The sequence below is a fragment of the Fundulus heteroclitus genome, chromosome 20, assembly GCF_011125445.2.
Source record: "Fundulus heteroclitus isolate FHET01 chromosome 20, MU-UCD_Fhet_4.1, whole genome shotgun sequence".
Classification (NCBI taxonomy): Eukaryota; Metazoa; Chordata; class Actinopteri; order Cyprinodontiformes; family Fundulidae; genus Fundulus; species Fundulus heteroclitus.
The window spans coordinates 4,257,102-4,271,356 of NC_046380.1; the positions used below are offsets into that span (position 1 = coordinate 4,257,102).

The window sequence follows — 14,255 nt, forward strand, 5'->3', positions numbered from 1 at the left end:
CTGAGATGAAGAAAAAGAAAACAAAACACACAAACGCGACAGATACAGACATATATACAAAAAAATAAATATACATACGAATGGTCACAAACAACCAATCAAACCATACATTCAAACACACAAAGCTCTCTAATAAAGATTATGTTAAACTTTAACACAATATGATAACAGCTATTATATGAACAGAGAGTCAAAAACAGTTACACATTTTTTAAAGATGTTCATCAAAGGCCTTCTTAAACACGTAAATAGAGGTTATAGAGCAGAGAGACGATGGAAGATTGTTGCAGTTAAAAGATGCTTTATATTTAAATGAGAATTTTCCAGTTGTCAGAACAACAAAAATATTTCAGTTGCATGTCTAAGACTGCATGAGGAGCTAAATTGAACCAGGTGTTGTTTTAAATAGTCAGGATAACTAAGTTTAATAAATTTAATATAAATAATACCCAGATAAATTGCTGTCTGGAGGATGCAGTGAGGTTTATTAGATTTAGAATAATAAAAAAAATAATAAACCTAATAAACCTACATGATTACACCAAAAAGCACGCACGCACACACACACACACACACACACACACACACACACACACACACACACACACACACACACACACACACACACACATCGCCTCTACTGTGCTTCTCCCCTGTGATCTGTTTTAGCTGTAGTGTCAGAAAGGTCATATCAGAGAATGTATGAAAGAATTCTAGTCAAGGATTTATTTAGCTTACTCCTTTGTTTTTCCTATGTCTGTCTGTAATGTTTTTCTGTTCCTGTACAGCACTTTGAATGTCTTGTTACTGAAAAGTACTATATAAATAAACCTTAACTTACATAAACTGTCATATACAACATTAATTGGTTGGAGATTAGTAGTTCAGTAGTAATTGTGTTACAACCCCCTTTCTCGCTGGGAATGTACAGCAATTATTGACTGATAGAGTAGTTTTAAACAATCTGCAATTCTATTTGTAACAGAATGTATATGAAAGGTGAAAGAAAGCAAAGGGTCAAGCCAGAGGTCTAAATATTTAAACTGCTCAACTGATGTAGAATCCAAAATAAAATGAAGCTCATAGCCAGATACGGAAATTTCTTCTGAAATAACATGGAATGCAATTTTGTTTTGTTAAGAAGCAATTTAAGGGCATGAAGCGATGTTTGTACTGTGTCAAAGTCATGTTGAACAGAGGGCTCAATGCCAGTGATTCTGGATTTTGAGCAGTAAATAATGGTGTCATCCACATACGGTTTAATATCACAGTCAGTGCAAGCAAAAGGGAGGTTATTGATAAAAATTAAAATAGAAGAGGACCAAATGAGGAACCCTGTGGCACACCTCCATCTATTATACTGAAATCTGAATGACAGTAATGAAAATATGAGTTAAACCAAAGAAAAGAGGACCTGTCAAGATCAATCAAATGTCATTTATCCAGTAAAAGGCAGTGGTAAACCATGTCTAACTCCTTGGTAAGGTCAATACATAAAGCTCGTGTAAGTAAATTATTATCAAAATTATTATTTTTCTCATTGATCTGTGCAATGTGGGCAACAACAATATGTCACTGAACTGGAAACAACTGAAAATAGGTGAGTTACTGAATACCAACTTTTAGTTTGGATTCAGTTAAACTAAGATCAATCCATAAAGGTCAACTTTAGTTAAAAACAATATTTGCATATAAAGTGTCTGGAACAAGAGAGCAGCCTCTGTGCAGGATGGCTGATGTCTAGGTATTTATCCTGACCCATTTTAAAGCTTTAAAGTACTTCACAAAGTGTGTGTGGTAACAGACTTCCTCGTTGAAACAGTCATCTTGTTTATTGAATCGCTGATGTCACTCAGTCAGCGGATTGTCTGACAGCATTGTTGTAATGGTTATTTGGGCAGGTGATGGATGCCTTACGGGTATTTTTACTGAGTTGCTGCTGTATGTAGGAGGCGGGGAAATGTCACTGAACTGAAAACAACTACAGATCTGCTGCTGATTACCAGCTTTAAGACTTTTAGTTTAGATTCAGTTGAACTAAAATCAATCCTTGAAGGTCAACTTTAATAAAAAATAAAAACAATGATTTTTTTATGTTTCTCAAACAGACACTGGGTGTCCAAAGTTTGGCCCTGGGATCTATGAGTGTTCAGGAATAGTACAGATTTGGATTTCCAGCAAATGGCCCCGAAGCACACGGAAACTTTTTATAAATTTTTAGGATGACATTAAAGACAGATTTATATCTTTCTATACCTCTTAAGCCCGAAGATCTTTTTTCCAAAAAATCCCTTTTCATACTTTATAAGTCATTTCTCAACTTGTACAATCCCTAAACTGCTAATCTTGTTATCAACTAGCCTAGAGGTCCTAGGATGATGTGGAGGTGAAAATTTGAGAGTAAATTATTTTGGGCTTGAGCAAATGAGATTTTAATGCCCAAAAAACGTATTTCACCTAAACAAACAAATGTTTACATATAAAACTTACTTACTTACTTTTGCTGTAAAGAAAAAAAATTAACACAATAAAAATGTAACTACAACATATTGATTACATCTGTGGCAAGTTTAGGAACTTGCCACAGCAAGGAACAAGGAATTGAGTGGTTATACAGGTGGATTAAAGAAAATAAATCCAGGCAGACCCAAATTGTATTTGTGCCATTTTGGCACAACATCTGCCAGATGTTGTGCCAAAGTTTGGAATATATTCTTGAAATTGAAAATGTGGGAATGCTAGTATATATTTACTAGGTAATTTTGTAGAGGAGTCTCAGGTGAAGATCTGGACATATAAGGGTGTGTCGGTCTCAGTCTACAAAAGTCTACAAGCGTGTTATTGTTTCTAAACAGCTTAAGCCCCCATTGAGAGGAGGCTCGCAGGCTATGGAACATTTTTAAACACATTACAAAAGTATTTTTCTTTCATTAGCCATTTTGTTTTGCTTTCATTTTCATATTTTCAGCCATGAACATCTGGGGACTTTTTTAACAAAAGACAGATGTGTACACACTAGTTTATTAAAACAGCAAGTTTTTTTTATATAGAAGGTTCTGCTTGTTGCTGCTTAGGATAAACTTGGAAAAATTGACATTCGCTAATACAACACTAAGAAACCGTAAAACTTTATTTTAATAGGTCTGAAAGACCAATTTTTGTACCAATATTTTTTCTGCTGTTTCTGTTAAACTGTTAATTGAAACATCATAGTTTAAGTTTGTAGTCCAACTGTGTTGAAAATCTTTGTTTTTAGTTTTAATTTTCCTACATTTTATTCCAACAGTTTTTTTTACTTGCTTTAGTTACATTTTTATTTTCCTATGTGTTAATCATATAAAGCACTTTACGTTGTGCTTGTAATGAAATGTACTATACACAGACTCGTCTCGCTTCATAGAAATTCTGAATTATTCATTTATTGCTGGACAGGTAAAAAGAAAACAATTAACAGTTAAATATTTTTGCATTTCGATTTGTGCCAGATGTGCAAAATGTTTGGACACCTGAGGCATTGTGTATAAAGTTCGTCTATACACAGAAACTTACAACGCAAAACTCGGGACTTATAAAAATGAATGTTACGGTAAAATGTGCAGCAGCCACACAAACCATTTCAATCAATAATGGCAAACCACAAAGTACTAAAACTTCCCCAAACCCACTAAAATATAACTTCATTTTATTTTGTTTATCCCAAGGGGCATCAAACCCAATGTTTTTTTATGAGTTTGAACATTTATTGTATAAATACAAAGAAATAGAATCACATTTAGCCCCAAGCAATTATGTAACACCTGAAAAAAATGAAGGAAACAAATTCAGTCAAATGGAAATATTTGTTTTTGTCAAATGTAGATGTAAATGAGTATCAGTCTCTGTGCTGACGAGGAAATGCATGTAAATTATGGAACTTCAATGGAACTTTCAGTCTCATTGAAAAAGAAAACAGGGGTCAAATCAGCAGGTTAATTCCCAACAAGTCAGCTGTTTCCATCCTGACACCAAAGACAATCACACATCCATCAATAGTTGCACAACGTTGTAATTGTGGAAACATGGCAGCGTTGGCACTGATGGAGGACGTCTCCAGTTAAAGACTGGGGAGGGAGATTGTTTGCAGAAACAGTTCTAATTGCCCATAAGAATTATTGCCAAACTGGAAACACTGTCGCTGTTGCCTTTTACAAGTCCCAACTCTGCTGCACTCTCGAACTGGAGCTTTTCAGAAGGAGCCAACCGACAGGTCGGGTATTTCACAGTCAGCTCTGAGCCGTCCCAAGCCAACCGTATGGAAAAGCCTCATGTTGTTCAGATACATAAATGTCCCCTGATCTTTAGCTCTCATTTGCAGCAAGGAGCTGATTTCCAAATGTAATCAGAGCTGTGACTGCACACATATTTCTATAATCCATCTATGCATGACAACAACTGCTAGGTATTTATCCTGACTTCCTCATTGAAAGAGTTTGAGTCGCTGATGTCACCCAGTCAGCTGTTAGTTTAGTCATTCACTACAAAAATCCCCAGAAGCATCCTTGACGACATCATACTGGTTAATTGGACAGGTGCCTGGTGCCTTCTGGGTATTTTTTTTACTGATTAGCAGATGTATTTAGGGCCAGGCACAGGGCGGATAAAGATACATGTTAACCGCTGCATTATTTCCACATTTTATTTGGATCTAATAAAGAAACGTGTTCTGGATTGAACAGATTTCTGGGAGATGCTTGAAGTGTGGGATGTTGTTTTAGAACCTGACCCTGCTTTAAACTGAACCAGAAATTTATTTTTGACCTGTCTGCTGTGTCCCTTGGTCTCCATGAAGCTGGTTGTTTGCTAAGGTTCTTCGAAGAACCTCTGAGGAACTTCAGAGCACAGCTTTACACTAAAATTAATCTGCACTACTGTTTAATAATCTGGTGTTTTCTGAAAGCACCTGGGTGCACAGGATTTTTTCAGTGGTACGAGAGCCAATGGGAGCTGAAATCAAAACCATGCAGATATTTAGTTGTTTCAAAGTTAAAATGAAAACTTTTTTTCATAATGAATAGAAAATAATTCTTCGTTCATTTCTGTTAACAACTCTGGGTTGGCAAAAACTCATTTTATTTAATTTAATAACGTTTTAAAAAATCTGTTAGAAACCAAAACAGTAAAAAAAACAGTCACTTTTGGTTCTTAGTTTATTGTATTTGTGTAATTTTTTATGCTTAATGCGTTTTTTTGTAAAATATATTAATAAAGGGAACAGGTCCACTGAAGAAACAGAAAAAATTAAGATACAGAATCTGTTGTTTATCAGGAGCAGAATGGCGCGGTGGCCACGGGCCTCAGAAGGGCCTGAAAGGTGAACCGGGGCTGTTGGGACATGCTGGCAAACGAGGTCAGTCAGGGGAGCCAGGAGAACCAGGCATTTCAGGGATTCCCGGGCCTCCAGGGGAGCCATGAGAAGCTGGGTAAAATGCATGAATGCATGAAAGCACACAGAGACAAATGTTAAGGTTCTAGCAGAGAATGTCTCCTGATGACAAAGAAAAGCCTTCTATGGAGAACGGAACCTGAAGAATGCTTCAAATGCTTACTTCCTGATTAAGTACGAGGTGACCATGGGGAGGAACAACCCCCTTTTAACCAGAACAATCCTACACTAGAAATGTGCTCACTTTGAGCAACCATGTGACCTAAACTAATAAACGGAATATTTTGTGTTGGAAAAAGGTTGATATCTAAGCATCAGAACTTTCCTGTTTTCTCTGTGGCTGCAGGTCTGCTGCAGCTCAGCAGAAGGCTGCCTTCAGCGTGGCCAGAGGGACCACAGAGTTTCCAGACAAAGCCAGCGTCATTCGGTTCACCAAAGTCATAACTAACATCCAGAATGACTATGACACAGAAACGGGACACTTCAGGTGACCAAACCTCCAAAGCATTTGTTATTTCTTCTGTTCAAATCGGATCTTGTTTGTATAGCCATTAGTTCAGGTTTTTATGGTTGTCAGATGACCTCTGGCCCACCACATCTGTCTGTTGATGACCTTAGCGCGCACTCCTTTGAGGTTGGTGGACTCTCCCTCCCATTCCTGGACCCTCCTAATTTTATGTCTCCAAAACAACCTGAAACTTACACGACAATCTTTTAGATATCAAATGTCGTGTGCTACCTGTAATTCCTGAAGTTGACTTTGGTCCTGAAAAGCTCCTTTCAGTCATATGGAATCGTATCCTGTAATGAAATCAACTGAACACTCCCACAAGAAACAAACACCACCTTCCATTGTTCCATCTCCATCCTATGGGAAACCTATTTTAGAAATGTAATAGTTAATGAGACACTTTATCGCAATTTCTCTATTCTCTCCTTCTGTACGCTGTCCTGTAAGAAAATGCAGCAAGCACACATACTTTAATCTCTGGTGAGGATCACCTTGTCTGTGTAATCAAAAATTAGTTAATGCAGTTTTGAAATCAAAGTAAATTTATCCTGAAAGAATGTCAGCATGCTTTTTGGATTCAAAAAATTACCAGATATTGCACACAAAACTACTCAGCATGTCACCACTCCATTAAACTCTGTAAACTCTGCTCCAATTTCAGATGTCCACTCTGTGTGCTGCGAAAAAGTTCCTATTTTTAATCTGAGAGAAAAAGCAAACCCTCATTTTGTTCACCTATCGTTCTATCAAGTGTTCAAACCCTGATCCAGTTAACTCCAACACGAGATATGCGGCTTTGAATCCTATTTAAACAGGGTCTTTAATAGAATTAGTTTACATTAAGTTACCCTCTGTTTTATTTCTGTTTGTCTATTTTATTTAGCTTTTTTTAGTTTATGTAGTTGCTCTATTTTATTTAACATTCACTTTATTGTACTGCTAAAACTGTGGGCCTGTTTCTATAACCCATCTGTTTAACCCTTCTAGAATCTTCCTCCAGCAGATATGGGCCTTCTGACACTTCGCCCATTAAATCTATTTTATGGTCCAGGCTTGTGTTTTGGGAGTCAACTAAACCAACATTCAGAGAGTTATTTGTTTAGTTTTTTTAAATAACCGTTATCTAATTTAAAGCGCAGTGACATACCTCCCCTTGGGTCCTGCAAAAGAACCCTTCATCCAGGTCAATTAATGGTATCCCCTTTTCCATTTTGTGTATTTTTTTTGTATCTTATCCTAATTTCCCTCCATGGAACAAAAGTAATTTTGTTACAAAAACATCAACCGAGAACAGAATATGGTCGTCAAGTGGAGACAATTTAACTACAAACACTTGTCTTTATTGAAGTAGGAAAACCACTTCCCTGTATCCTGAATCCAAATCAAAATATAATGCAATTTCATCATACTATAGATCTGCAGGAGGTCCTCCAAAAGTTGTGTAAGATCAGTATACCCATTGAAATGATGACTGTAGACTGATGGCCTCAGTTGCACACAGCATTTCGATTTTGTGAGAATGCTGGATGTTCCAAGTTAGTTACATACTGAGACAGAGTGGAACCTGAATAAAACACCTGGTAACATAGCAACTTCTGGTGAAAAGCTGGTTTATCATAGCAGGCAACAGTTATTTGTACAATAGAAAAATCTCAATACTTGTGAGCTATTAAGAAATAACCAAACAGATCCGTTTAACCTAAAATGTGTCCCAGTATCTTGTGTAAACACAAGATGTAGAAACCAGGGCACCACTCTGCATTCCAGAGAGAGACCCGCATAATAAACCTGTCTCCCCAGGACGTTCGCAACCCCCATAGTGCAAATTTATGACATACACTAGTAAACCCAGAGAGACAACTCAACTGTGACCCTAAATATAAGTGGAGCACGTGAAAGTATTCCCACCCCAGTGGATTTTCTGCCCATAGAAGATATGGTAAAATACACCTGCTGCTGTTTAATTATGAGCAATATGGTCCTGGACATAATAGAATTAAAACTTACGTGTAAAAGGAACATATCAGTTACATAGCAAAAAATTTAATAGAAATTAGAATATTTTTCAAAACCGCAAACCTGTGCACTTGGATACGCTCAATTCGGCTGCCTTAAGAAATGTTGTACCATCTCCTGAGCCATTTGCCTAGGGACTCAAAAATGAAAAAACACAGGCCGTCCAGATCACATTCCATTAAATTTGTTCAGTAGTATATGGCTAGAAATAACTGTCTGTGTTTTACCTTAAAGATGTTTGATACCAGTCCGTGGCTCCTGAGATGGACTCGGACCGACATGCAACAGACCAGGCAAACATGAGATCGGAGTTAAGACGTCATATTCAAGGCTTTCATGCGTGACACTCCACATTTCTTCCCCAGTGTTGCAGGAGCTGATCGCTGTAATGTCTCTGGGACGCACCATAGTGACACAGTGCCCTTTTCACAACTCAGAGTCTGATGAAAGAAGTGGCTCCAATATGCGCAGAAAATTCATACTGTCACTTCTCTTGACAGCTTGGGATCTGCGCTGTTCATGAGCATTGGCCACTTTTCCAGGGTGATCCCCCTGCTGGGGTACTGACCTTCTGGAGTTGAGGTCGTATTGGGACTTCATGCCAGGATTTGGTGACTCGATGCCAGGCTGACTTGCTGATGTGAAACAGTCTCTGGCCCAGTGTCCAGAGTGACCACAGTTATAGCAGATGTCTGTAGATGTTCGAAAAGTTCTGACATGTCCACCTCGTCAATTCGGTCCTCTGCTCCTTTCCCCATGTCTGCTGATTTGTCGCAATGCCATCCGCGTTCATGCGCAGGAACAACAAATCTGGAATCAAATGAAGAATAAAAAAGCGGAGGAGGCGGCCCCCCTCCTTTAATTAAATTAGAGACATTGCTAGGTGTAATCTGCTGCTTACTGTTACTCCCTTCCTATGTTGTTTTCAGATAACTGTAATTTTACTAACTTTTAGTAATTAACAAACTCCCCTCCTTTGAGTCACAGCAAATGGTGTATCAAATATTGTCCCAGTGAGCGTATCAGGATTTAAGTTCATCAGCTGAGACACTGAAGAGGACACGCTGTCTAACATTATTACTCCAAATAAACCACCCATAATGGACAGAGTTGTTTTAGGATCCACACTTGTGTGTTTGATCCATCCTACTGATATTTTCCAGTAGATGGTGTGAGTCCCAGCTAAACTCGGGAAACTCTGCTAAAGTGAATAAAGAAAATGCTGTGTAACTACATCTATCAAGGAAGAAAGTACAAAAAACACTAAAGTTACATTTTAAAATGGCACTAAAATCAGTTTTTTGCCTTTGTTTAGGAAATTTTTAAGTCAAATTCTGCCAGCCACGATTGATCACCAGCAACTGATGTTGAAAAGTATATTCACCCGGATTTGCACATTACCAAATGAACAAAGAAAAAAGATTCCTCTGCCCCTAAATGACTGTGTAACAAGGGCATCTACATTTTGTGGGACTTTGAAAATGTGGTTATATACAATGAATACTTTGGGGACCGTCCTGTGATTACCCCGTAATATTTCCAGTTTCTACTAATTTCTGCCGTTCTGTAATATCAGTATCTATAATAAAACGATGCAAGCCATTAACATTTGTCATAGATTCCTCAGTTGTAGCTGCTGCATTTGAGGATAACTTCAAAACTGACTCATGACTAAATGCAGGGTTAACAAAATCTGTCAAATCAGCCGCAATATCCTTTTGCCCGCACTGTTAAGGTACAGTTTAACCTTAACTTATAACTTTTTTAGTTCTGCTTACTCGTGTTTTTCCCAGGCCTGCAAATGAGCAAAAGCTGACAGGGTTTACTATTCTCTATTAAACAGCTAGATGGAAGTCTGACGGATTATATATATTTATTTATCTAATATAACAAGGGCTATCAAACAATGAAAACCTTTTAATCACATTTTAATCGCAAATTATATTTTATTTCTGAAAGTGTATACATTCATTAGGCATTTTAAAATGCTATTTTGCAATAGATAACGCTAGTTAGAATTATGCTCTAACAGAAGGCATCTTCCCTTTTTTGTTTTTTCCCAATTTATAATGCCTCAAACAGATGTTTAATGTTCTCCCAATTTTTCAACAACTTTTCCAAACTTCTAACCTCTTTCTAACTTTTAGGCTACAGTTTAAAATAAAAATTTTCTCCAAAACTCACCAAGATGCAGTCGGCCGTGCACTTCCCAATGCAACTCACCCAATCAGCTTACACCCAATACCTCAAACACTTTTCTGCATTGAAACTCCACCTGTACTTCAACAAACATCATTAATGCATCGACCTTTTTTCCAATGATTTCCAAATTCCCCTTAGTTTTTTACCCATATTTTTACTTAACCAGACACACTCTGCTCCACAGCACTTCTCTTATCTTGGGGCCCACACATGTGGGGAAATTGACACACACACACACAAGCAGAGATACACACAGAGACACCCACACTTTGCAGATCCGCAGGCTCAATCAGTCTGTGTTTCTTTTTCACACTACATGGATCCCATTCACAACCGAGACATTCAAAATGTTGGACAAGACATTAATTTTAATATTTAGACACAGCAAGCGCATCATGGAGGGACCCTTGCCCCTTCCGTCGTTGACAGAACTTTTTTACTTATTTTAATACCTCCTTAGTCTAACTGTCGTGCTCCAGAATCCCATTCTGGACTTGTATAGCTCTTTAACTAGTCTTGACGACGTCCAAAGCACTTCACACTACAGTCAGTCATTCACCCATTCACACACATTCACACCCTGACGGTGGTGAGCTATGTTAGTAGCTACAGCTGCCCTGGGGCAGACTGACAGAGGCGAGGCTGCCATACATTGGCGCCACCGGACCCTCTGACCACTGCCAGCAAACAGTTCCTCTGCTTACTGCCAAAATCCGAAGGTCACGGCACCATGTTAAAGATTGGGTTTACCGGCCTGCTGTTACATGTCTTTTGAAACCCATCTTATCCCGGTTCATCCACTCGAATGATCAGAAAGGAGCTTTTAAAATTACATCCATAGCTACATTTTTATGGTTGAAATGGCTCATCATCCAGGGTGGCAAAAATTCGGGGCAGCTGAGCACTTCTTTATTTATTTCTTTTTCTTTTTTTTTTCTTTTTCCATTTGCTTATTTGCATGTCCCAAAGATGGTGGCCCCTACTGTTAAGGGCTGTAAGAAAATAAGACTGCTCGCCAGTGGCTGGATTAAGTTGCTAACTGATTTACAACTTTTGATTGGCCACTTCTGTATGGCTAACACACAGGTTTTGTTTGATCATCAATTCTGAACCATATTATTGTATACTAGACAGATTTTTTGATTTATGAAACTCTTATTCTAATTTTGAAAACAAACACAAAATATGCTATTTTTTGGACATTAGGCGGTTCTCGGCACCCAGAGAGCTATTCTAGGAAAAAAAACACTCACATTAAAATTAATCAAGCAAGTTTTATTGCAGAGTAAAATAAATGTATATAAAATAACATAAATACAGAAAAGTCACCCAATTGGAATACACTACACCAGATTTGTAATAAAATTGTATGTTAGTAAAATGTATTTTTATACACAATTTTTTTTTATTCAGAAGCAATTTGTAAAATATATAATACAGTCTAAAAAGTTATAAATATCTCTATTTAATCAGAAACATCCCCATCACAGACATTAAACACCAAGCCTGACAAAATGAAAATAACTACTATAATCTCAAAACAGCTCTAATAATCACGCTGATTGGATACGGTGAAATTTAAACATGAACGTCTACAGCTCAGGTCAGTTTACATCATTTTCCTGCAGGGACTGTGGCGTCTCTCCATTTGGGGCAAGTGGGGCCAGACTCCACCAGATGTCGCTGTGGAGCTCTATGTTCACAATAATCAGTGTGACATGATTGTTCTTTATAGAGCAATATTGTAAAAAAGACAGATTCCCTCACCAATAAAATTCTGTTATAAACATTTATGTCTATATATCTAAGTCTGCCAGAAAACTAACAAACTCAGAGGCTAAATCCTCTTGAGGAGCCTTGATATTGGGGCCGGCCCACCAACGTTTGTTTACATAATGAACATCTGGAATCACAGTGAGCATGCCCAGTACGCTCTCAGTAGACAGCTGTGGGGCACAAATCCTACGGCCCCAAGCTCTGATCGTCCAATCAAAATGCTGGAATTGCACACGTTACGTTTACGTTCTGCTGGATAGTGTGCGACCATCTAGGCAAGGCAGATTTATCTGTAGAGCATATTTTAGTACAAGACAATGCTAAATGCTTTACATGATTAAAACATTGGAAAATAAAAACAAGTAAAAAAATAGTTGGAATTAAATGCAGGAAACTTTAAACAAAATAGAACATAGGAAAATGGAAACTACAAACAAATATTAATATAGTGTTGGTTGTCCTTGCTGGATCATTAAAGGATTGATGTGAATCTTTTCTGTTCAATAAATGAACAATATGAAAAAACAAATTATATATAGCTTATACAAACTGGATTTTATAGTGTGTTGGTTTGTGCTAATTTATCTGTTTAATTTCAAATTTATCAAAGTCAGGTTGTATGCATTACAGAAAAACTAGTTGCTGGCAATAGGTGTTGAGTTTTTATGCCCTACTTAACTTATTATCCCTCTTTGTAGGGACCATGTCCAGGTCTTACATGTTAGGCTGGGTGTTGACCTGCTGCGGCAGTAACTTCAGTGCATCTATGTCCCAGGTGTTAATGCAGGGAAACAGCTTCTTGGTGAAGGTATGGGTGATGGTGTGTATGTAACGGTTGGATTTGGCATCGATAAAGGAAAGGGTTTTTTTGTCGTATTCCAGAAGAACCTTGATTGTCTGGAAACGATTTGTTTCTTTCAGAACCAAGCATTGTGATGGAGACCACGCTGCATACTTCTCATCATAATAACCTAATCCCAGATATTCAGGCTCAATCAGGGATTCATCACTCTCTGCTAACACTCCCAGCCTCCAGCCTCTATTTTCTCCCACCTCGACCACCCAGCTGTGAGTCCCAGAGTCAAAGCCCTCAGACCCCAGAACGGAGTGGCAGGCGGTGATCCTCTCTGGGTTCTCTGGGAGGTTTTCCTTCTTTCCCAGCTTCACACTGGTGAGATCATCAGACAGGATCATGCCCGGATGAGCTGTGTTCGGATCCAGGATCACCGGAGTGTAGGAAACCACCTCCTTCATCTTCTTCCAGACGTTGAAGCCCAGGTTGCCCAGATGTTTGGGCACATCCATCAGAGCTCCAGGAACCTGCTGTGGATCATCCGGGTTGCAGCAGCGCTGGGTTTTCTCCAGAGCAGCTTTGCAGTCCTGCTGGGATGAGTTGCCTTCAGAGCTCAGTTTCTCCTCTGTGACTCTGATTGTGTCTGACAGAGCTGCTATGTCTGTTTCCAGAGCTTTAATTTTCTCTTCCATCGGCTGGGTCTTCTGCTTCTCTCCTTCCCTCAGAGCTGAGAGCCTGGCCTCCTCTTCGTTCTGCAGGAACTGATGAAGCTTCTGAAACTGGTCATTGATCTGCTTCTCAGCCTTTTGAGTCTGGGTCTTGATGTGGTCGACTGTTTGGTCACAGTTTTCTTTAAATTTTTCAAGCAGCTGTAGTTTATTCTGTACTGTCTCTAAAATTTTTTGGAGATGCTCTTTTTCATTGCAGGTTGGAAGATCCGGATTTCCTACACCTTGTGAGGAGACAGAAAGATTCTCTGACGTGGGAGCCATCGTTTTCTGTTGATGAAGCAGGAAACTTGGACTCAGGCGGGTCGTTCACTCCCCTCTTTCCCTTCAGAGCTGTTCTGATTTTCCTCCGCTGCTCCTTTAAAGCTCTTCAGATGGATGATCTTCCAGAGGTTGTCACTTCAGCGTGCCGTTCAGCAGACGTTTCTGTCCGAAGGAGAGGTTGTTTGTGTCTTTCCACATCCTTTCTTCGTCTGTTTTAAATGCTCTGGAGGCCAGGGGGAGTTTTTCTTTGATCAGCCTTCAGTTTCAGTTCTTAAAACCTGTTCCTGGTGTCGTGCTCTCTGCACATGATACAGCAGGTATGAAATACTTCCTTTTGCATTTTACGGAAATTTTATCAGGGTGTCTGATATGACTTCCTTCCTTTGTTTTCTTTTTTTACTTTGTTTAAAAGTATGTCGTCTGACCAGGATGTTGGTCTCTAAAAGTACCAGATATTATCTGATGGGTTTTTTTTCTTTTTCTGTAGAACTAGTGCAGTTTCATCTTTATTTCTGTAGAACTAGTTTAGTTTCATCTTGAGCA

At 38.6% G+C, this 14,255-nt stretch overlaps 1 protein-coding gene across 1 annotated transcript; it reads right to left on the reverse strand.

Annotated features, from left to right (window-relative positions):
- Positions 1 to 12,397: 12,397 nt before the first annotated feature.
- LOC118567185 (nuclear factor 7, ovary-like) lies at positions 12,398 to 13,520 on the reverse strand (the record flags this gene model as incomplete). The annotated part of the gene is given in 1 exon segment (XM_036151644.1): positions 12,398 to 13,520. A coding segment is annotated over 1 exon segment (879 nt), but the record flags the coding sequence as incomplete, so codon positions are not given.
- Between the last annotated feature and the right edge of the window lie 735 nt (positions 13,521 to 14,255).